The sequence below is a fragment of the Macaca fascicularis genome, chromosome 6 (genome assembly GCF_037993035.2).
Source record: "Macaca fascicularis isolate 582-1 chromosome 6, T2T-MFA8v1.1".
NCBI classification, from domain to species: Eukaryota; Metazoa; Chordata; class Mammalia; order Primates; family Cercopithecidae; genus Macaca; species Macaca fascicularis.
The window spans coordinates 147,987,068-148,010,884 of NC_088380.1; the positions used below are offsets into that span (position 1 = coordinate 147,987,068).

Genomic DNA, 23,817 nt, shown 5'->3' on the forward strand with positions numbered 1-23,817 from the left:
AGATGCTTCCCTCAGCAAGAGACACAGGTACTGCCAGGAAACCTTGTGTGACATCTGGGAACATGAAAGGTTACAAGTGAGTTCCAAAAAAGAGCTCCAAGCCAAGTAGCAGCAATGTGGAAGAGTCAGGGAGCTGAACTGGGCGCCCACTCCTTTACTGTGGCCAAACAGCCTTGAGGTGAGCTCTGGTGGGGTAGAAGCAACCATCTCTAGCCCAGTGCCCAAGCAAAGTGTCTGGCACCTTTAGCTTTTTCACAGGGATTTGTCAGGTCAACCAGGGATTTGACGCAGGAAAGACTAGAGGAGCCTGGACTACGGTGAAAAGAAAACAGCTCAGAAATTCACACAGGAAGCTGTACTGCAGCACTGTTTCAATGCTTTATTAACAGTTGGAAACAAAACCAACAAACTGGAGGTGATGACATCCCAGAAGCCTCTGAGGCAAGGGAAAGAGGTTTGCATTTTGTCCCCACACCTATCTCTCTCTCTCTTTTTTTTTTTTTTATTAAATGCATCTTAGCAAAAGTAGATTAAAAAAGAAAGGGTCAAAGCCCCAGATGTCAGCGAGCAGGGAGGAGGTGACTCAGCGGAGCAACAGACGCCCTGCATCAGAGTCCTCCAAGGAATAGGCCAAAGGAGCAGCTCTTGCCCCTTTACACACAAGCACCAGCAACCACAACCCTCCCTCCTGGCAGTAAGGCCTCACCTATAGTTGCCCTCATGCTTCCTAAGCTCTCTCTTGCTCTAACAACTCTAATTTTGGGCCAAAGCCAAGAGTGCCATTCTTTCTTCCTAGCTGGGGATGAAAAGCTGAGAGGGGCACAAGGACGACAAAAGTGTCACCCTAAGCCAGAATACTGGAGCTCCCTGTGGTTGGGGACACCAAACAGTTCGGTGTGCCCTCCCACTTCTCTTTTAAAAGAGAGCTGGGGTACAGTGTATGAAGGCACTCCTGGTGCCCAGTTCCCCAGAATGTCCAGTTAGCATCTGCACATTTGGCTTGATACATTTATACATTTATAAAAAACTCTATGGTCTTACAGCTCCCGCTCTCAGGCCTGGTCCAGCTCAACCAGAGAAGGGGTTCCTCCTGTGTCGGATTCCCTGGGAGAGAGGATCTGCCTTGGACTCAAGGGTCCAGAAGGTCCAGGGGCATATTGAGGATTGGGCCTGTGAGGAGAAATCCCAGGAACTCTGGAACCTGCCACCAAAGCTTCTTACATTATGGAGGGGAAAGGGGGAAGGAAGAGTTTTCTTTAAAAAAATTTTTTTTTCATACAAAAATAGATCCATTTGCAAAACAATTTCTCAGCCAGGAGGCTCCACCTCCCATTTCCTTGTAGACAGAGGGTAAGGTGTTGGGATGGTCACAATACAACCCATAGTCCAGATGAGATGCACCAAAGCTCGGGGAAGGCATGAGGAGGGAAGGTGGCTCAGTAGCCTGGGGTTGGTGCAGAGGGTCCACAGAGGCAAGGGCATAAAGCATGGCAGAGGCTGGGGGCAGGTCCCACACTGTCTCTATGCCCTGCCTGCCTGCCCACAGGCTCTGTCTGGCGTGGGCCACAGCACAACAGGGAAAGTGGTCCAGATCCTTTGCTTTGGAGGCCTTTCCCAGGAAGGTGGGGTAAAGGTGGGATTTGCTCCCAGCTTCCTTAGGAGCAGCTCCCAGTGCCACACCACTAATAATAAATAACCACAGCCAGGAGAGGGAAGAGCAGAGACGACAGCAATGAAAGGAGGGATCTGCCCAAAGGTTTACAAGCCCCATGCTGTTCTCAGGGCCAAAGAAACCACAAAAGAAAAGCACAAATCCAGCAAGATTGACCTGGGGGGAAAGCCCATTAGAAAGTCAGGGCTGAGAAAAAGCAGGCTGGGCCTTGTCTGAGATGAGGCCCTCTGAGTAACAGAGAGGAGACAGGGTTAAGGCAGCAAACATGGACCCTGCTTTGGTAATACAACAGCCAGGGCTGGCTAGGTTGGGCTCAGGCCTCCCCCACACTGCCCTTTCCTTCTGGCCTCCAGGCAGCTGAAGCTGGATGTGATGTTGAGAGAGCAGCAGGCCAGAGAGAAAGACAGGGTCAGGGTGGTGGGAGTGGCCACCCCAGAGGAATATCCCCTTGAGCCTTTAGGCACATGCTGCAGGGCAGGACAGTCTGCCACTCCACTGAGGAGCTCCCGCCTCAGTTCCCGCCGTCACAGGACCCACATTAGCTTGCACGGCCAACCAACTCCTTGGCTTCCTCGAGGATTGTGGGGAATGTCTCATTCTTCTTAGACACCTTGGCAGGAACAGCGGCCATGGCATCGTCCTTGGCACACCCGGCCTTCCTGTTGGCTGCAAGAGAAGATGAGAGATTCTGTCCGTGGAAGGCCTCATTTCTAATTTCTTTCAAACTCTACAGCAGATAATCAGCCGTAAGCCACACAGACATGACTACGTTGGCCAGTTCATAGAGGGCTTTACTCTGAAGAAAGAGGGGCAGAGATCCAGCATGTGGAATATATTTTTGGGTGGCAAAGAATGTAAGAGAGTATGGTGCAATGGGAAAGCAAGCCTTGCCCCCTTGCTTCCCTGTGTGAAAATAGCATAAAAGTTTGAACACAGCTAGACAGACAGAACTGGGTTGAAGTGTTAGCTATGTGACTTAGGGAGAGATGAAGTACTCAAAGTCTATTTTCTAATAATAGGGATGTTGGAATTAAATAGACTAAAGCTTAGTACATAGTATTATTTTTGTTTTCTTGACAGGTCCCAGGAAACTCCTAGGCCAAAACACTTTTCATTCAGCCCTGGGAGGGTTGTCCCTAGCAGAAGGCGACCTTCCGTAGTGGTTGGAGAGACTCCTGCAAAGAGGAATAGCAGTCACGCATTGGCATCGCACTCCTGTGTTCCTCCAACAACAGATGCCCACACGCCTTAGCTTTTTCCCACCTCTTCAAAGGTAGCAGCCGTGATACAAATGCCAAGGGCCCTTCAAGGTGTATAGAGTATGTGGGGGTGGGGTGGGGGGAGTGGAGGTAGTAATAAAAGCTCCGTCAGGGAAGCAGAACTGGGATCAAGGATGGACAGGAGAGGACCCCTACAAAGAAATCTCAGCCCATGTGGCTAAGGGATGGTCAAGTTCCAGCTGTCATCCCAGATTGGAAAAGAACCAAATCAATCCACGAGTTTCTGTTCTAACTGCTGGGTTTCCTCCCCAAGACTCTCATATTCATTTATGGTATCTAGGCTTATGGCCCCAGTATCTGCAGCAGGAAGGCCACTCCTTGAGACCACGCCCATCTCATGATGTCTCCTCCTCCCATGCCCCGGAACAGCACAGAGCGACTGCGTATATACAAAGAGCTGTCTGGGATGAAAGAAGCCAGACACGAAAGGCCATATGTTATGGGTCAGCTTCTATGAAATGTCCAGCACAGAAAAACCCAGAGAGAGAAAACAGACTGGTGGTTGCCAGAGGCAAGGGGAGGGGAGAGTCAGAAGTGACTGCTAATGGGTATTATTGTTTTTCTTTTGCGGATGATGAAAACGTTCTGGAATTAGATAGTAGTAATGGTTATACAATCTTGTGAATATTCTAAAACCCCTGAATTATACATTTTTAAATGGTGAATTTTAGGTATGTAAATGATATCTCAATTGGGGGGGAAAAAAAAAAGACTTCCTGGAGATCTGGGAAAGCTGGAGTGGAGAAAGCAGTACCGGAATGTTTTAGAAGCAGGACCAGATGAAAGAGCCGAGCACTCCTAAATGAAGACCAAGACTGGGGCAGTTGCAGGACTGGAACAAAGTGCCTTTTTGGACCAGCAAAAAGCTTTAGGTAGGCAGAAGCCAAACAGGATCAGATAGACCATCTTTTTTTTTTTTTTTTTTTTTGGATGGACTCTCACTCAGTCGCCCAGGCTGGAGTGCAGCAGCGCAATCATAGCTCACTGTAGCCTCAACCTCCCAGACTCAAGTGATCCACCCACCTCAGCCTCCCTAGTAGCTGGACTATAAGCATGTGCCACCACATCTAGCTGTTTTTGTATTTTTTGCAGAGATGGGGTCTCTCCATGTTGCCTAGGTTGGTCTTGAACTCTTGGGCTCAAGCAATCCTCCCACCTTGGAACCTAACGTTCTGGGATTACAACCGTGAGTCACCATAGCCTGCCAAAGCCCAAGTCTTAACCAGGTCTTCTCCCCCTGCAGAGCCATGACTCAGGCTACTGTTTTCATCACAGGAGAGGCTGCCCGAAGATGAAGCAGGGAACACGCAGCATGCACACAAGGTTACCAATTTAAAGGTCTGCTCCTCCTCCTTTACTTCCCAGGGGTACAAGAGGTTGTCTACCAAGAGGAGAAAGAATAGTGAAGACCCTGACTGAAAGCCACAGGACTTATCTAGTTACAGACCATAGGTATGTGACCGAGACTGTGGGAATTTCACAAACCCACTTACTGGATTATGAACACAAACTACTGCTCCGTGACCGACAAGTGAGGAAAAGGAGCCTATGTGATTGTGACTATGATGGTCTACATGTGTACATTTCTCATATTGTCCTTACCACCAAAATCTTCCTCAGGCCTCCTGCATTTCCACTCTCTTATGAAGTACTCCCTCTCTAGATCCCATTTCTCATGACCGGAAGGGTAGCAGTTTCAGATCATTTTATTATTTCTTTGAATTCAGTCTCCAGCAGTTGAGAAGACATTGCGACTCTGTGCGTGCGTGTGTGTGTGTGTGTGTGTGTGTGTGTGTGTGTGTGTGTGTGTGTAACTCTAGTGGTGTATGTATGTGTAAATAACATCTGACTCCAGACCTTGGGAAAAGGAACACTGGGCCACTTGTCCTGGGCAACACAGGAGAAGGCAGAGTTCCCATGTGGTAGGTCTTAAGCTGCTGCTTTCTGTGGTTTCTTCCTCCAAATTAAAAAGATACCATTTATTCCTAATCAAGTGGTGTCTCTAGACATTTCTGAACTCAAGAAGCTTCTGATGTATTACAAACTTCCTAAGAACCAGGAGCAGACAGTAGGTAGGGAGAAGATCAAAATTTCCCTTTTAAGCCTTGAAAGCCAGTACACCAGGGAGGGTGTGATGTGGCCTAAGGTCAGGGGATGAGAAAGCTCTTGTTGGAACAGGTCTCCCAGCTTTCCACTCAGTCACCATTATGCTCAGCAGGTTGAACAATCAAGAAAAACTGACCTCCCCACACTTCCCCCAACTTACTCGTTATAAGACTATTGAAAAGTAGCCATAGAACCAGATAAATATTTTGACTAGATGGAGTTAATGATCAGGGAGGATCATGAACTCAAAGAGAACAGTCCCACAGGCTGTGTGGGAAAAGGGAACAATCTTGAGATACTGGTGAATGCTGAGGACAGATTCCTAGAAGTTAGGGGTGGGCTAGGATAAAAACACCAGCAAAATCAACCATATAACGCAAGTGTAGCTAAATTTCAAAAAGGTTAGTGATTTGAAAAAGACCTTTATAAAACATAGGCTAGGAACTATTACTAAAGAGGAAGGAATAAAATAAGCTTCCTTAGGGAAGATGAAACTAGGACAGATGGGGCAATCATCATCACACTAAATAACTCATTCTTGTCTCAAACTCTCCTAATTATGTTTCTTGTCCTATTTACAAAAGTAGGGGGGAGAATAAGTAGTGGTACAGGAAACATTCTTAGCAACCTTCTCTAGATGGGAGGTGATATGGTTTGAATGTATAACCGCTCCAAAACTCATGCTGAAATGTGGCCTACAGTGTTGGAGGTGGGGCCTAATGGGAGGCACTTGGGTCATGGGGTGGATCCCTTATGAGTGGCTTGGTGCCCTCCCCACAGTAAAGAGCTCATACGAGCACTGGTTGTTTTTAAAAGAGCCTGGCATCTCTCTAGCTCCCACTTCCGCCTTGTGATACACCTTCTTCCCCCTTGATTGGAAGCTTCCTGAGGCCTCAACAGCAGATGCTGGCGCCATGCTTTCTATACAGTCTGCAGAACTGTCAGCCAAATAAACCCCTTTTCTTTATAAATTACCCAGTCTCAGGTATTTCTTTATAATAACAAGAAATAGACTAACACAGGTGGTCATGAGAGCACCTTCCTGAAGCAATGTCATCATGTCCAAGACTCTCCTTGCTGGAAGGTATGAAAGAATATTTCCGGCCCATACTGTGGGTTCACTGCCATCTCCTGTTCAATCATGCAGGCTGAGTGGAAATAGCCCTGGACTTGGGAGTCACAAAAGCGGGCTACAGTGCTGTCATTAGATAGCCATGTAGACCTAGGCAAGACCTTATCTGTTTTTTATTTTTATTTTTTGAGATGGAGTCTCATTCTGTCACCCAGACTGGAGTGCAGTGGTGCAATATCGGCTCACTGCAAGCTCCACCTCCCGGGTTCATGCCATTCTCCTGCCTCAGCCTCCTGAGTAGCTGGGACTATAGGCGCCTGCCACCACGCCCGGCAAATTTTTTGTATTTTTAGTCAAGACAGAGTTTCACCATGTTAGCCATCTTATCTGGTTTTAATTCCTTTCCCTATGAGCAGGTTAGATACTAATCACTGGAAGTCTTTAGAGTCTTTCCAATTCTATGATTCTATTAGATGGATGGAGCTTATAGGGAAGCTGGGAAATTAGGTAGAGGGAAGGAAAGGAAGAGTTGAATTTCTTTCTTCCCTTGGCTTTTATCCCAGTGAGCAAATGACTTGTACACAAGAGGCCACAATTCAGACAAGGAGATAAAGTTGAGTCATTAAAACCACAAGCTGACTCAACCATGGGCCTGAAATAGCAGCTGTAATACAATCACATGGATTCTTCCCCTTGACACTTAAACCATTGTTCTCCCACACCCTGCGGGTCACAGCAGTTTACATGTTGCTTTTAATGAACCAACCCTGATAGTAACTCTCCTCTTCCAACTCCTCAATGAGTCTTTGTATACTGGTCACTCCCCCAGGTCTCCAGAGACCGGAAGAATTTAACATTCCTTTAAATTCTAGGGAAAAAGCTAGTGTCTTTGAATAGGGACAGCTGTCTCTCTGGAAAAAAGGAGGGCTGTGAGGCAGATATGCTCCACAGTGCCTCTGTTTTTTTAGCTCAAAGCAATCAGCCAGGAGGAATAGTCAGAGACAGCCAGGCAAGGGGTGGAACAGCCAAATCCAGTAGCCACACAGAGAAACCTATAGCCAGTGGAACCTTTGTATTTTGAAAATGGGGCCGTCTAAGTCCAGCCTCTCTCTCCTCTTCTCCTCTCAATCCTGTTGTCACTGCACAAAAAAATATTAGAGCTGGAAGGGACTCTGGAGACCATTCATTCTAGTCCAATTCTCATTTTATACCTGAGAAACTGTGTCCCAGAAACATTAAATGACTTGCTTAGGATAACACAGACAGCATCCCAACTAGATATGACTTTAGGAGTTTTGATCCCTACCTACCCTGTGTTCTTTGTAGTCTACTCTGATGGCTATCCTCCTGTTTATGTTTAATGTGAGGCCACATCACATCACTTTACATGATGTGAAAGCACCAAGGTCTAAAGAGTTACCGGAATAACTCCAAGATATATTCAAGTGTATTTAGTGAACCCAGAGCCTAGAAAGATAAGCTTATAGGCTAGAGCCACTTAAAATATATGTAATTGTCATTTTACCTACTTTCCAATTTAATATCTCCTAGTATAAGTCTCCTCCTATTCCCTCTGGCATGGGAGAGAGTACTTTGACTAATTCAGGTCCTCTGCTGGAAGGTTAGGTTCCAACAAAATTCCTCCTTCCTCCACCTGTGAGTTCTGATTTTCCGTTTGGAAAGAAGTAAGAATGGGGCTTCCCCAGCAGAGGGAAGCCACTGATGTCTGGTTACCTGTGTACAGGAAGCATCTGGGATTCTAGTATAGTTCCACAGGAAGATTAGCCTTAAAAGGGAATTCCCCACCAAAAGTCTGATGCAGGCACTTAGCTGACGGGGTCAAAAAAAACCCAGTAAGATGCAATGTATTTTTGTAAGGCTAGAAATGCTTAATGTTAAGGCCACATCACCTTATGTGGTCAGTAGGAAATAATGTTGTAAGAACCTATAAGATGAAATACAGGAGTAAGGGTACCTCTAGCTGTACTCTCCTTGCAAACACCTATCTGTAAGACTAAACACTAGCCCAGAGAGTACTCAGCTCTTCATATCCACTTCTCCTCCCCTTTAGAAAGCCTGTACTCAGAGAATGCCAGAAAATGGATAAGAACTTTGACTCGGGAGCTTTCAGTTTGGGGAACATTCTGAAGTCATACAAGAGAGCCCTCAGAAGGGAGTATCACTCTGGTTATTCAGAGTATAAGTAGAAATGGGCAGTCAGCCATTACAGATGAAACTCACAGTGATGGAAACAGTTGGGCCAGGATACTGAGTTTATATAGGCTAGCATGCTCTAAGGTCCCCCTTTCCAGGCTGTGGCAGGTACTAGAGGCCCTACAGATACCACTAATAGCTGAGCACTGGCCAAAGCAAGCTGTGTAACTCCTTCTATTTACAATAATCTCAAAGTAAAACTCACTATCAAATGGTCCTACACAATGCAACAGCCAAGAAATAGGGAATATAGATTTAAGTCCCTCTGAAGTAGAAACCTTTAAATGATGCCTTTTTTGTAATTCCCACTCTTCAAATTAGAAAAGAAGCTACCACTCCTAGCCTCAAAAGACCTTCACTAGACACAATGGTGCAGGTCAATTCCACATGAGGGGCAGCCTTGGCTATACCTTCTTTTGAATTAGTCTCCTGGCCACTTTAAGATTCCCTCAGGGGGAACTTACTCATTAATCTTTTCCCATACTAATACCTAGATCATTTGTCCTAGCTCTTTTTAGAATCTCTAGCTCAATGTAATCCACTTAGATCTTCCAAAAGATGTGAAAGGAGATTGCAGGGCAGTGATGGGGGAAAGGCAAGGGCAACAGAGGCTAACTGCACTCAAGGAAAAGGTAGTTTTCAGTCACGGCATAATCCTTCAATAGAGATGCTCCTCTATATTTTTCTGTCTGGGAATAATGATGCCTAAACCTCTCTACAAAATTGTATACTTTCTATTATTAGTTCTCTCTATGTATGCCTTCTGCTTGTGAAGTCCAGAGTACGGACTCTGACTTATTTTTAATTTGAATTTCAATCTATACCTAATATACATTTTGTATTTAGATCAACTTTTGTTCATACACACAAATGCCCACTCAAATCCCTGTGTCCTGCAGCTCAGTTCTTTTGTTCCAAATATCGGCTTCAAGAGTGGGGAGAAATGTGGCATAATCCAATGTAACTGATTTACTGTCAGCCCTTTAAACTTGTTTTCTAAGTCGCTACTCTGTAACATGGGAAGAAGAGGACTAGATAATCCGTTCTGGATGCAGGGATTAAAAAGATGCTTAGAACATCATTATTTGCTCTTCAGCCTCAGACTGGCAGGAGTAGAGAGCCCTCACCCACTTCGACACCCAGGATGAGCTCCATGTGCTTACTTACCTTGACGGGGCCCTCTCTTCCGTCGGAATGCTGCACCTGACTGCAGGGCTTCTAGAAGACTGTCCATCACACCTGTCTCATCACCCTCTGTTATAAAGAACAAGATGGAGATGTGAACTCTTCGGCCAGAGCAGCATGGCAAATACCAAGCCCCACACAAAATGCATGGCTATTGCTCTCTCACAGCAGCTGGCAGCTAAGAAGAGACAAAGAGAGCTCAGCCTTAAGTCTCACAAGTTCATGTTTACTTGTATCTGCTTACAAATGGTTAAAACAAAAGATCTCATTGCCTAGTATCCAATGCAAACCTTGGGATATCTTCCCGCAATGCCATCCTCCCCACCCCAATCAGGACTAGCAACAAAATTATAGAACTGCCCAACTCCAAGACCAGGATAAGTAAAGACTATGACTGTGAAATTAGTCAGCAACTATATCACTCCCTCTTTATCCTAAAGTGTTTCGCCTGGTTAGGTCTCAGAGCAGGGCTGAGGAAAGACCACTGATCAAAGAGTACACTTCCCTGAAGTACTGCCTCCAGTGGCTAAGTCTTCCTGATGTCTAAGTCCTCTGCATCTAAGAGGAGCAGCCTGGCTGGAACACAAAGAGTTAATGTAAAATCTTTGTTCTAGCCGGCTCGGTTTCCATGGCAACAGCTTAGGATAGTGAAATCTGAAACTGTGAAATCCCAAAATGCCCATAGGCTGCCAGTTCCAAGGCTGGGGCTCACTGCTCCCAGCACCACCTGCTGGCTGAGCATCACCACTGCAGCTGACCTACATTCCACCCTCATTGACCCAGGTACTGGAAACTGGGCAAGGTCCATTACGCCGCCTGTTGACCCGGTGCAGCCCTCATCCCACATGTCAGCGGGACTCCACCTTCCCCCACTGCATCCTAGCCAGTACCTGGGGGCAAACCCTGGAGTCCCAGGGGAAGGTGAAGGATACTTGGTGTGGGCTTTAATAGCATTACAAAGTTGTGGCTTACAACTAAGGGCAAGGAAATTGCTTTCCAGAAAAGCATAAAGAAAAGTCCCTGGTAGCAAGAGGTATCAGAGCAGCCCTTGTGTCCGTGGTCTGTAAAATACTGATTCCTAACAAACTCAGCAGCTCTGTGAACACCTCTTCATTTGCAGAAGGCTCGTGGCCCCTCAGGTTCGGAGGAGGGTGGTATCAGCTCAGTGCTGTGTGAGCAGCGTATGCTGTATTTCCGCTGCCCACAGAGAGAGCAGTGGGGGCGAAGGGGTAGGGAATCTGCAGCAGGAAAGAAGCAGAGACAGGAAACAGAGGGCCAGTAATTGAAACCATATGTTTCAACAAAGACATGCTTCTGGTAGTGAAATAGAGATTCTGCTGAAAAAAGAAGAGGGTGACCGACTCCCCACCCCCTCCAAAAGTTCAATCCATTTACAGTCTAATTGTGTATACAACTGGGCTAAGGTACTAGGGACACAGTACTTTGTGAAATAGGCAGAAAGGGAAGACACACCACAGTTAAAAGATGGGAGGAGCGTCAGGAAAATATTTTAAAGAAAAAAAACCCAAAAGATTTAGTGGAGGGAATGAGAACAGGCCAGAAGAACCTTTGGACGGACAGAAGGAAAACAGTATATATCACAGCAATACCACAATCACGGGGGAATGAGAGAGAACACAAGAGCCAGCAAAGGACAGAAAAGGTAAAAGTTTTACCAGGGCAAGTTGGAATGTGCATTATCTGAACTGGGGTTAAAGTCCGGCATCGGGATCTCGGAGGTAGAAGACTGCCAAAAATCATTTGCCAGGAGGTGAGCTCAGACATAAGACTGCCTCTAGACTCTTAGGCAGAGAAGTCTTCCAAACATTCCTATCTCAACCCATCAACCCATCTTCACGCCTCACCTGCATTCATGTCTATGAGTTGCTCTCTCTTCTGCTGCTTCTCTAGCCGCTCCTTCTCTGCCTTCTCCTTGGCTAGTTTTGCTCGCCTCATCTTTTCTTCTGTCTCCCGCCGCTTCTGGTTCTCCTTGACTGCTTGCTGGGGCAAGGAAGGGGAGGAAGGAACACATGGGCATTGTACACCTACTACCAGCCAACAGGAACCCAGGGAAAGTGAGAAATGCCCACAAAAGATTCAGTCAGCAAGAATCCCTTGCTCACCAAAAACATATTCCGAAAATTGTGAAGATCCATGAAAAATTCTTCAACAGATAACTTCTTGGGGTCAAAGAGGAAGTAATCGCCCAGCTCCTTATAGAGGGTCTCCATGTTAGAATGCATCATCCGCAGCTTGTTATACTGTTCCTGTGCATCCTTTACAAAGCTGTGCGGCCAAGGAGTAAAGGACCAAGACCAAGAAGCAGACCCACTTCTCTAGCCCAAGGAATTACTCAAAGATAAGTACTGGCATGCAAAAGCATGTTCAATACAGCACTGTTTATAACAGCAAAAACCAAAGCCATGTAGGTAGCCTAAATAGGGGACTAATAAAATGAACTATGGTACACCTATAAAAAAGAAGGTGGCAGTTTAAAAGGGTTTTTTTTTTTTTTTTTTTTTCCTGTTTTTGTTTTTTTTGAGACAGAGTCTTGCTCTGTTGCCGGGTTGGAGTGCAGTGGCACAATCTTGGCTCACTGCAACCTCTGTCTCCCGGGTTCAAGCAATTCTCCTGCCTCAGCCTCCCGAGCAGCTGGAACTACAGGCGCCCACCATCACGCCCAGCTAATTTTTTTGTATTTTTAGTAGGAATGGAGTTTCACCATGTTGACCAGGATGGTCTCAATCTCTTGACCTAAAAGGGGGTTTTCGATAAATACTATTATGGAAACATAGCCAAGACATATTATGTGCAAAACACAATACAATGCAGTTTTTGTTTAAAATAAATGTATGAGGTGCAAATCAGAATGAAGTCCAGTGGCAGTGGTTACCTTTGGGGAGGGGAAGGAGAGGGAAGCCTGTGTGAGTGTGTGTAGTGGAGATGGGGTACAGGCAGGGGAGTCGGGAGGACTTTTATCATTGATCTGCATGGTTTGCTTCCACTCCACAACAATGGAATGCTCTCAGGAACTATGCAGCCTGGGCAACAAAGTGAGACCCCGTCTCTAAAGAAAAAAGGTAAAAAAAAGTTTAGCTGGGCCTGGTGGCACATGCCTGTAGTCCCAGCTACCAAGGAGGCTGAGGGGGTAAGGATCATTTGAATCCAGGAGGTCAAGGCTGCAGTGGGCCGTGATGGCACCACTGCATGCCAGCCTGGGTGACACAGTGAGAGCCTCTCTGAAAATACTAACAAATCCAAAAAACTATGTATTTAAAGAAAAAGAGTTTTTTAAGAGAAAAAAAATTGCATATTGCCCTATCTATCCTGTTTTTCCCCCACTATAGGAAGTTTTCTTTCCCTTCGTAGGGAACAACTCCCTCCTTTCAAGAGAGGATATAGTCATTTTTTCAACAAACTTGTCTTTTTCATCTGTGGCAGCTGGGAAATTCTGAACATCACGTTCCACATCAGAAATTTGTTTCTTCATCTGATCTAGGTTCTTTTGCAAGTTTTCAGCAGAAACTAAAAAAAAAAAAAAAAGAAAAGACACCATAAAAACAGACAGCAAGAGCTTACTAATAATCCCAGCCTCAACACCCCTTAGTGTCACCTTTCAGAGCAGAGCTTCAGTCTATACACACATTCTGGCACTTAATAATTTTAGTTCCTTATGTACTTTAGTTGTGTCACATACTTAAATTTTCATCTTTCCAGTGAGACTATAAATTATTTGATCATTGAACCTCCAGCCTTCACAAGGTATGCGGTACTAGGAACAGAAGAAAGACTTCATTTAATTTAACATGAGTCTATGAAATCTCCTGAGATCTTGGTCTCATTTATTTTAGAGAACAGGGTTTGGGAGGAGAGAGATATACATAGAAATATAGAGGCGGGGGCAGAAATCTGTTCCAATTTCCAATGAATGCTGCTTTTTCTTTGTCTAGTTCCAGGACAGTGAGGCCTAATTTTTGTTAATCGAGTCTATGTTTTCTTAATGAAAAGAACTGTTAACCTAGACTAAAAACACCTGCCTTTCTAGTTGTTTTTTGGTGTTTAGTGTTTCCTTAGGAAGAGAAGAGTGCTTCCTATTTCTACACATAAAGATCTCTCCTCAACCTTACGCTCTGCCCTTGTGACTTAGGCACCATGCCTAAATCCTATCTCATTTCCACTTGTAATAGTCTGAACTGAAAACGCTCTCAAATCTAGACTGTGTCTTATTTCCCTCCCCACGCAGAGGCTTTTGGGCTCTAGCTTCATCCCAAACTGCCCCACCTCGGCTGGCTTTCTCCACATGGGCAAGTTCGTCTGGAAACTTGAGGACATCAGGATAGTCATTCTCACACAATTCAGCCAAGAAGTGCAACAACGTCATCTTCTGATCTGTGGACTTGGTGTCTCGAAGCTTAGAGCAAGAGGAGAAACTGTTAAATCCTGACATGTCCAAGATGGCCTCCTGCCAACACTGAACTCATAGAGGCTGCATCCTTCCTTGTGTTGTCCTGCTCTAACTCTTTGGCTCACCTTACAGAGGAAGCTGATATTGAAGCCAAAAGCACCGGCATTTCTGGAGCCAGCATTCATGTAATTTCCAACAAGCAAGGTAATCTCTAGGAGACTGGAAAAGCTCTCACTCTTACGTAACTCCTCGCATGCAGCAGTGACAGACACAATCTCTGGCTTGATATTCTCCACTTGCTCGCTGAATTGTAGCTTGAAGAGAATGGCATTGAGGCGAGGCCGCAGTCGGGGCACGGTGCCCATCTAGTAGAGAACACAAGCAGTTCCATTACAGTGAAAAGAGAGTGAAGTCAGAAAAAGATACAGGCTTGAGCCTCCTATGGGAGGATCAGAGCTCCAGAGCAGGGAGAAGAGATTAAGACAGGTTCAAAAACAGACAAGCAGCAAGGAGCATATGCCCAGGCTGCTCTCTAGAGGGGAGGGGAATATAGGGGGCGGAGAACCGCTTACTGCCACAGGCCTCACTCACCACCACGCCAAACTGCTCTGACTCGGCCAGGTCATCATATTCATCCTTCAGTTCAGAAAGCATTTTTAACTGCTCTGGCTCTGGCATTTGCTTAATGAGGTTCTGAAAGAGGGAAGAGACATCTCAGCTGGAGGGGGATTCCCTGACAACTAAGCCTAAACAACTTTTACTCTGTTGTCAATCCCACACTCTGCTCAAGGACCACACAGAAGGAAACATACGGTGGGAGATGAGAGGCAGCTACTGAGATGGTGGGACTTTTGCAAAATATACCAGAAGTAACCCGACCAGCAGAGAAAAGGGAGTTTCTCAAAGCCAGCACTCATAAGTCAGCAATGCTAGAGGAGGATCCTTTTCATCTACACAGAGATGAGGCCAGTACCCAGCGACACAAGAGCCTGCTCCAGCAGAACCACCTTGCTCCTTACCTGGATCATAGACTCAGTCAGAACAGCTTCATTCACCTCCAGGATGACATTCTTAATCTCTTGATAGGGCATGCGGAAGGAACCCAGAAAGATTGCTGCCAGAAAATGAGATATTAAGACATGTTCTTCTCGGTCTGTTCTCCCTTCCAACCCATCCTGCAAACCTATGCTGGATAATCTTCCTAACATGGCTCTTTTAGGCCAGGCACAGTGGCTCATGCCTGTAATCCTAGCACTTTGGGAGGCCAAGGTGGGCGGATCGCTTGAGCCCCCAAGTTTGAGACCAGCCTAGGCAACATGGGGAAATCTCATCTCTACAAAAAATACAAAAGCTAGCCAGGCATGATGGTGTGCACCTGTAGTCCCAGCTGCTTAGCAGGCTGAGGTGGGAGGATCACCTGAGCCCAGGAGGTCAAGGTTGCAGTGAGCTGTGACTGCACCACTGCACTCCAGCCTGAGCAACAGAGCGAGACCCGTCTCAAAAAAGTCTATACACATCAAAGACTTTCACCCCACTCTACTTTAGTTTCCCACTCTCAGGACTTGATCCTCAAAGCTGCCTTGACCTTAAACTGCCATATCCTATTCCCTAACAAACACATCCTGTTTTTTCAAGTCTCCCTTTCTAATCTCTCATTTGACTCTTCAGCCTTATCAGTACCTCTCTTTCCAGTCTCCTGACTGTTGTTTTCACTGATATATCAGTTCTACTCTGCCTTTCCTATTTCATTAGGAGTCTCTAAACCATCAGTTCATTTGCTCTCTATTATGACTCCCATTAGTATTACCACTCCTACTATTACCATTCTCTTGCTTCCTTCTCAGTCTTCCATTTCATTTTTCTACTCTGACACCTGGGCTGATGCAGACTGCAGTCTATGAATTTGCAGTAGCACCAATGATAACGGGGGCATCCGTGCTGTTAGCAATTCTCTTCATGTGTCCCTATTCCACTTTCTCCTACCCTTCTTGGCAGGTCCTCCAACATATTCCCACTTTCCCACTGCCCCACCACTTCCCCATTTGTTCCAGAAAGACTCTGCTTCTCTTCACTGAGAAAAATCGAAGCCACTGGTCAAATTACTTGCTCAACTTTCTCTTATCCTACTTAAAAATAAAGCACTAGGGCTCTTGGTTAGAGCCAGACTAGAATAGACTCAGATAAGCCTTTTGGAATCGCCTAGAAGAAAACTATACCAACACTATTGTAAGCTTATAGGCAGCATGTGTTCATATACGTATTTACGTCTAAGTATATATACTCCCGTGTGCTCATCCTCATGTGTCAACAGAAAAGGCAGCCCCATAGACCTTTCCCTTCAGCATATATGCATAATCAAGTTTTTTTATCTTACTCAATGTTCCTCTCTAAATTACCAGTTTATCTTTCTTTCACTTTATAGCAATCTAAAATAGCCTATTCTCTCTCACTTCCACGACTCTGATTTATTCCATCACCACAAAGCCAATGAAAAGATGGCAGCCACTGAGAGAATATACTTTAGGTAAGACACCATCCTGCTACCTCTCACATCCACCTCCCCAAAAAGATAATCTGTTCTTGCTGAATTTTTCTATTTCAGTAAATGGTACCACTTTCCACAGAGTGACCTAAACCTCAAATCACCTTCTCCTTTATCGCAAGTCAATTACTAAATTCCATTAATTTCACCTTTTTTTTTTTTTTTTGGAGACAGCATCTCACTCTGTTGCCCAGGCTAGAGTATAGTAATGCAATCATAGCTCACAGCAGCCTCGACCTCCCAGGCTCAAGCAATCCTCCTCCCACCTCAGTTTCCCAAGTGGCTGGGACTATAGGCATATGGCACCACATCTGGCTAGTTTTTTATTTTATTTTATTTTTATTTATTTCTTGAGATGGAGTCTCACTCTGTCGCCCAGACTGGAGTGCAATGGTGTGGTGTCGACTCACTGCAACCTCCGCCTCCCGGGTTCGAGTGATTCTCCTGCTTCAGCCCCATGACTAGCTGGGATTACAGGCACGCTCCACCATGCCCAGCTAATTTTTCTATTTTTAGCAGAGACAGGGTTTTGCCATGTTGACCAGGCTGGTCTCGAACCCCTGACCTCAAGTGATCCACCTGCCTCGGCCTCCCAAAGTGCTGGGTTACAGCCATGAGCCACTGCATCTAGCCTAATTCTACTGTCTTAATATCCTCTCCCTCTCTTATTCTCATCACCTTAGTTTCACGCCCTGATCACATCTCACCTAGTTTAAAACAATGACATAACTCATCTCTGCCTATAGTCCTACCCCTTACCTTAGCAATCCAGCCTCAAAATCACTGCCAAAGCAGCCTTCCTAAAAATTACACAGGATAATCTCACTCACTTTCCTGATTAAACTTTACTCAGTTGTATTCAACTACTTGCAGTTCCTGAACTGCATAATGTTATCTCATGCTCTCATACATGCTGATCCCTCTCCTGAAACGAGCCAACCTTCCCGCCTTCCCTTTTTTTTTTTTTTTTGAGACAGGGTCTTACTCTGTTGCCCAGGCTGCAGTGCAGTGGTGCAATCACAGCTCATTGCAACCTCAAATTCCTGGGCTCAAGCAATCCTTCTGCCTTAGCCTCCTGAGTAGTTGGGACTACTGGAACATGCCACTGTGCTCAGCTAATATTTTATGTTTTGTAGACACAGGGGTCTTGCTTTGTTTCCCAGGCTGGTCTTGAACTCTTGGTCTCAAGCAATCTTCCCACCTCAGCTTCCTGCTGGGATTACAGGAATGAGCCACCATGCCCAGCCTCCTTAATTCCTTAACTGTTCTTTCAACTCAGTTTAAGTAGTAACCTCCTTTAGAATATCTTCTGGGATTTGCCCCTCCAACACTGCCCTCACTTGATTTAGATCCCTCCCTTCCTAGTACTCTCATAAATATTCTAGCATACCTCCATCATAGCATTTATCAATCTGTGCTGTTATCATCTGCCTTTCTGTCTTTACCAAATACATGACTCATGCAGATAGGGACTATTGTCTTATTCAGCTTTGTATCGTTAGCATATGAGACTGCTGAATCACTAAATTCCATCTTCCAGACCATCCTACCCTATACTACTCTCAATTTTCTTTTCTTAAATTGTTTCCCATATCAATATCATGCCACTAGAAGTCATAATGTACTACACCATTGTCCTTCTTGTATCATTTTTTAAAACAATTACTCATATCTTATGTTCCTAGAGATACTCTTGGGAAGAGGAACTGACACTACTTTAGTCTCCCTAAGACTTCACCACAGACACTATTTAGTAACAGCTGTTGACAATAATTTAAGATTATATAGTCAAGAATAATGTGACAGTTTACTGGTCTTATTGTATCACTGACTTTACTTATGGTATGTGTACTTATTGGCTGTGTGATTTGGACACTGCACATCATTTAAACTTTGTTTTTTTCATCTGGAAAAACAGCCAATAACTGCATCACAAGACTGTGAGTGGGTTTTATGGAACACACCCTTTCATCTCTGGAACACACGCCTAGTATGTGGCTGATAGAGCCTACAACATAGCAGACCTTGAAATATTTGTCAAATAAAGTCTACATTTCTCGGTATGAAGTAGGTAGATGAATAATTGAAATGAACAAAAATTTAACATTTGTCCTGATCATCAAGTAAGTACTACCTATATCAACTTTGCAGAGGAATTTCTTATTTGAAATTTTACTACCAAACAGTTATGAGTATAGGTGGAAACTTCAGAACAGAAACCTTCTCTGGAGTTACTGATCCTACTTTGAGAAGTACTAAATTTACCTTAGTTATTTTAAATCACAAAGTAATTTTAAATTTAATTGAAGCCAAGCTAGTACCTTTACTTATTAGAAAGTGAAAGCTGGGCATGGTGGCTTACATCTGTAATCCCAACATATTGTGAGGCTGAGGTGGGCAGATCACTTGAGGCCAGGAGCTTGAGACCAGCCTGGGCAACATAGTGAGACCCCTTCTCTATTTATTTAATAAAAAAGCAAAAGTGGAAAAGAGGAAATGTATAGTGGCTAGACCATCTGTGGTAGACTTTCTGTGAATGCAATGGACATAGTAAGGACTTTTAAATAAGAAAGTCAGAGGCTCGGCTGGGCGGATCACCTGAGCCCAAGAGTTTGAGACCAGCCTGAGCAACATGGCAAAACCCCGTCTCTAGAAAAAGTTAGCTGGGCATGGTGGTGCACACCTATAGTCCTAGCTACCTGGGAGGCTGGGGTGGAAGAATCAACTGAGCCCAGGAAGCTGAGGTGGCAGGGAGCTGTGATCGCATTATTGCACTCCAGCATGGGCAACAGAGTGAGACTCTGTCTCAGAAAAAAAAAAAAAAAGGCTCAAATCCCAGACCTCCTTCTTACTAGCTTTATGACTTGGCAAATTCCTGAAAGTCTTAAGTTGTTTCCTTGACATAAATCTGGATACTTAAAAATCTTGCAGTGCTATTGAAGAAATTAAACATGATACTGAAAATTCACTGTGCAATGCTTGCCATATAGCAGGAATTGAACAAATTAAATTTCCATATCAAGGGACCATAGATTCTAGAGAATTAAAAGTTATTAAAAGAACTCCTTCACATTTCGAATAGTTGGGATCAAGAGATACTCACAGAGATTCTGAGCTGTCTTTGAATCCAACACCTTTAACTCTTTTACTTTTTTCTTTTGCACAGATTTCTTTTCTTCTCCACCTTCTTGATCCTTCTTGGCTAGCAGGGAAAAGATCAGAAAAGCATGATTAAGGGTAAGCCACCTCTGTGCTTTACTAAACAACTACTGTCCAGTGTGAAATGGCCCCTCACTTCCTCTCTATTATAATGGTCTCTCTATTGTATTCCTTCAAAACTAACCTCCTCTTCAACCAACCACCCTCCTATTACTGAACCTCCCCCAACTCTAATAAATATCTCATTTTCATTTCTTCAATATGTATCAGTAACGCTTTCCTACCTACATCCTAAGTACTTGCAGGGATCAGCAAGCTTCCTGTAAAGGACCAGACAGTATTTTAGGCTTTGCAGGCCATATGGTCTGTCTCAATTTTTCAACTCTGCCACTGTAGCATGAAAGTAGGTACAGACGATACATAAATGAATGGGCATGGCTGTGTTCCATTAAAACTTGATTCACAAGAACAGTTGGTTAGCATTCGTTCAGTAGTTCCCTTCCACCATGTTATCCTTCCTTTTGTGCCTATTTAAAAATATAACTTATCTTTCAAGCTCCATGTTTTTTTTTTTTTTTGAGACAGTGTCTCACTGTGTCACCCAGGTTGGAGTACAGTGGCACAATCATGGCTCACTTGCAGCCTTGACCTCCTGGGCTCAGATAATTCTCCCACTTCAGTCTGCCAAGGAGCTGGAACTACAGGTGCAGGCCACCACGCCCAGCTGATTTTTGTGTTTTTTTTTTTTTTTTTGGAGATGGGGTTTCACCATGTTGCCCAGGCTGGCCTCGAACTCCTGGGATCAAGCAATCTGCCTGCCTCAGCCTCCCCAATTGCTGGGATTACAGGCATGAGCCACTGTGGCCCCACCTTAAGCTCCGTCTTGAACATGACTTTCCCTAAAAAAATTGTTTTCTCAACTGCCTATGATTGAGGTAAAATACACTTCTTCCCTCTACATTCTTTTCAGACTATCCAAAGCCATCATATTCCTCCCTTCTCGTGAAATGTTCCCTGATAAATGATGCTTGCTCTCTGCTTTGATAAACTAATTTTCATGGTATTTCTCATCTGTATCTCATTGAACAATTAATTACTCAATGTTTTGTGACATTTCATACGTATTATCTTGATCTTTTTAAAGTCTCTGTTATTTAATAAGTGTGGATATTTCTCATCCCACCTAGATTGTGAACTTCAAGGGCATGGGCAAAACAGTATTTCATTTTATCACTCCCTTAATGGCTCTCATGATAGTAACATTCTCTAAAAAATGGTTGATGCTGGCTATCCAAGGAGGGTTGAGCAATACATAGAAAAAAAAGTAACAACTCTGGATAGATATAATTGTAAAATACTTCATCCTATAGCGTAACTTGGTATCAAATTTTCAGAAAGTCATATGGGAATATCCCTGAGAGTCAAGAACCTGACAAAGCTAGCTGCCTCTGAGCAGAGGAATGGGGTGTTTGAACACAACAGTGGGATAATACTTTTGAACATAACCTTTTTATACCATTTGAATTTTAAACCATATGGAAAGTATTACCTGGTGCAAATAAACAAGAATTAAAAAAGTTACATACAAAAGGTGCAAAGAGCTATAAAACACATTCACTCCTGGCTGGGCGCAGTGGCTCACACCTGTAATCCTGGCACTTTGGGAGGCTGAGGTGGGCAGATCACTTGAGCTCAGGAGTTTGAGACCAACGTGACCAACATGGCAAAACCCTGTCTCCACAAAAAAAATTCAAAACTTAGCCAGACATGGTGGCGTGCACCTGTAGTCCCTGCTACTGAGAAGACTGATGTGGGAAAATCACCTGAGCCCAGGAGGTTGATGCTGCAGTGAGCTGTAATGGTACCACTGCACTCCAGCCTGGGTGACAGAGTGAGACACTGTCTCAAAAAAATTCACTGTTTTGGAGCTCAGTAGTCCCAGTTTGAGGAAGAAAAATACTAAATCCACAAAGATTAATTATTTTAATAAATATCTATTGAGTACCTACATGTGCCAGGCTCCATTCTAGGCAATGGAAATAAAAGAAGTGAACAAAATAAAGATTCCTGCCTTCATGGAACTTACGTTCTAACAAAAAGAAATAAACTAGATCAATTAATAGATAAAATAATATGCTATATTATCATAGCTGCTATGAAAAGAAAAACAGGGAAAAGGATGGGGGATTTGATGGTGGCGAGGGGCAGGTTACAATTTTAGAGGGATGGTCAGGGAAGATCTCACTGTAAGTGACATCTAAGTAAAGACCTCTTAGAAAGTGAGGGAGCAAGGCACATAAATATCCAGGGGAAAGGGGCAAAAGCATTCCAGGCAGAGGCAATAACAATGCAAAGGCCTGAGATAGAGCATGTTGGATGTGTTGTTGAAGGAGGAGCAAAAATGTCACTAAGGCTAAAAGTAGATGGAAAGAGGGGAAGAGCAGGAGATGAAGTGAGATAAGTAAGTAAAGACAGATCACATTAAAAAAAAAAAAAGGCCTGGCATGGTGACTCATGCCTATAATCTGAGCACTTTAGGAGGCCGAAGTGGGAGGGTCACTTGAGTCCAGGTGTTTGAGACTAGCCTGGGCAACATAGTGAGACCCTATCTCCTTAAAAAAAAAAAAATTTAGCTGGGCGTGGTGGCACACCCCTGTATTGCCAGCTACTTAGGAGGCTGAAGTAGGAGGATCACTTGAGCCCAGGAGGTTGAGGCTGCAGTGAGCCATGACTGTGCCACTGCACTCCAGCCTGAATAACAGAGTCCCTAGTCTCCAAAAAAAAAAAAAAAAAAAAAAGTGTGTATATATATATACATAAAATGAAAATTATGGTCAGATAAAAATAGAGACATAACATATCCAGATTATATCACAAAAACTTAGAAGCAAGGAAGGGGAAAACAGTGTCTCATTTTACATAGGAAAAGTGAAAAAATATACATACATTTATTATTGATGCTGAGAAACAGAAAACCATACTCATTTTTTTTCTACTTGTAGTGAGAAAAATAAAAAGTATAGATAGAAGAAAGGAAGGGATGAAAATGTCATTTTTGTGAAAGATATGACTATATATAGCAATTCAAGACAACCCAAGGAAGAACTACAAGAATTAATCATTCAGTAAGGTTGACAGATAAAAGACAAGCATATACACTTCCAGTTCCATCAAAATGGAGTAGCTTCATGTAGAGGAAATACTTAAGACAGTTATATTTAAAAAGTGAGGAGGGCAAAGAGACTTAAATGGAAAAAAAAGTTTCTACACTTCACTGAACTTGGTAAAACACTGGGATAGGTTATATATTAGACTGGGATAGGTTATATACATATATTGTAATACCTACAACATCTAAGAAAACTATACAAAGCAATATACTCAAACACTGTAAATAAATCAAAATAGAATCTTTGTTTTTGAGGGTTTTTTTTTGAGAAAGGGTCTCACTTGGTCACCCAGGCTGGAGTGCAGTGGCTCAGTCATGGTTCATTGCATCCTCAACCTCCTGAGCTCAAGCAATCCTCCCATCTCAGCTTCCCAGGTAGTTGAGGCTACAGGCATGAGCCACCACACCTGGCTAACTTTTTTTTTTTTTTGAGACACAGTCTCGCTTTGTCACCCAGGCTGGAGTACAGTGGTGCTACCTCGGCTCCCTGCAAACTCCACCTCCCGGGTTCATGCCATTCTCCTGCCTCAGCCTCCCAAGTAGCTGGGATTATAGGCACCTGCCACCACGCCCGGCTAATTTTTTATATTTTTAGTAGAGATGGGGTTTCACCATGTTAGCCAGGATGGTCTCGATCTCCTGACCTCGTGATCTGCCCACCTCAGCCTCCCAAAGTGCTGGGATTACAGGCGTGAGCCACTGCGCTCGGCACCTTTTTTTGGTTTTTTTAAGGCAGAGTCTCACTCTGTAGCCCCGGTTGGAGTGCAGTGGCACCATCTCGGCTCACCGCAACCGCCGCCTCCCGGGTTCAGGTGATTTCCCTCCCTCAGTCTCCCAAATAGCTGGGATTACAGGCACCTGCCACCATGCCCGGCTAATTTTTTGTATTTTTAGTAGAGATGGGGTTTCACCGTGTTAGCCAGGATGGTCTTGATCTCCTGACCTCGTGATGCCCCCACCTCAGCCTCCCAAAGTGCTGGGATTACAGGCGTGAGTCACTGTGCCCGGCACTT

The 23,817-nt window shown here is 44.3% G+C and overlaps 1 protein-coding gene across 2 annotated transcripts in view; it reads right to left on the reverse strand.

Moving 5' to 3' along the window:
• Positions 1–359: 359 nt before the first annotated feature.
• DIAPH1 (diaphanous related formin 1) overlaps positions 360–23,817 on the reverse strand; it is a 106,201-nt gene continuing 82,743 nt past the window's right edge. Inside the window, exons 17-26 of one of the 2 annotated variants that reach the window (XM_045394960.3) lie at positions 19,580–19,678; positions 14,954–15,048; positions 14,526–14,627; positions 14,060–14,299; positions 13,811–13,940; positions 12,930–13,054; positions 11,653–11,817; positions 11,395–11,530; positions 9,512–9,598; positions 360–2,338 (exon numbers count right to left, since the gene is read on the reverse strand). In XM_045394960.3, coding sequence (XP_045250895.2) covers positions 2,211–2,338; positions 9,512–9,598; positions 11,395–11,530; positions 11,653–11,817; positions 12,930–13,054; positions 13,811–13,940; positions 14,060–14,299; positions 14,526–14,627; positions 14,954–15,048; positions 19,580–19,678 — 1,307 coding nt within the window. In that variant the 3' untranslated portion in view covers positions 360–2,210. Of the gene's footprint in view, positions 2,339–9,511; positions 9,599–11,394; positions 11,531–11,652; positions 11,818–12,058; positions 13,055–13,810; positions 13,941–14,059; positions 14,300–14,525; positions 14,628–14,953; positions 15,049–19,579; positions 19,679–23,817 lie in introns of those variants that run through there. The other variant, XM_065545902.2, reaches the window with a different exon arrangement.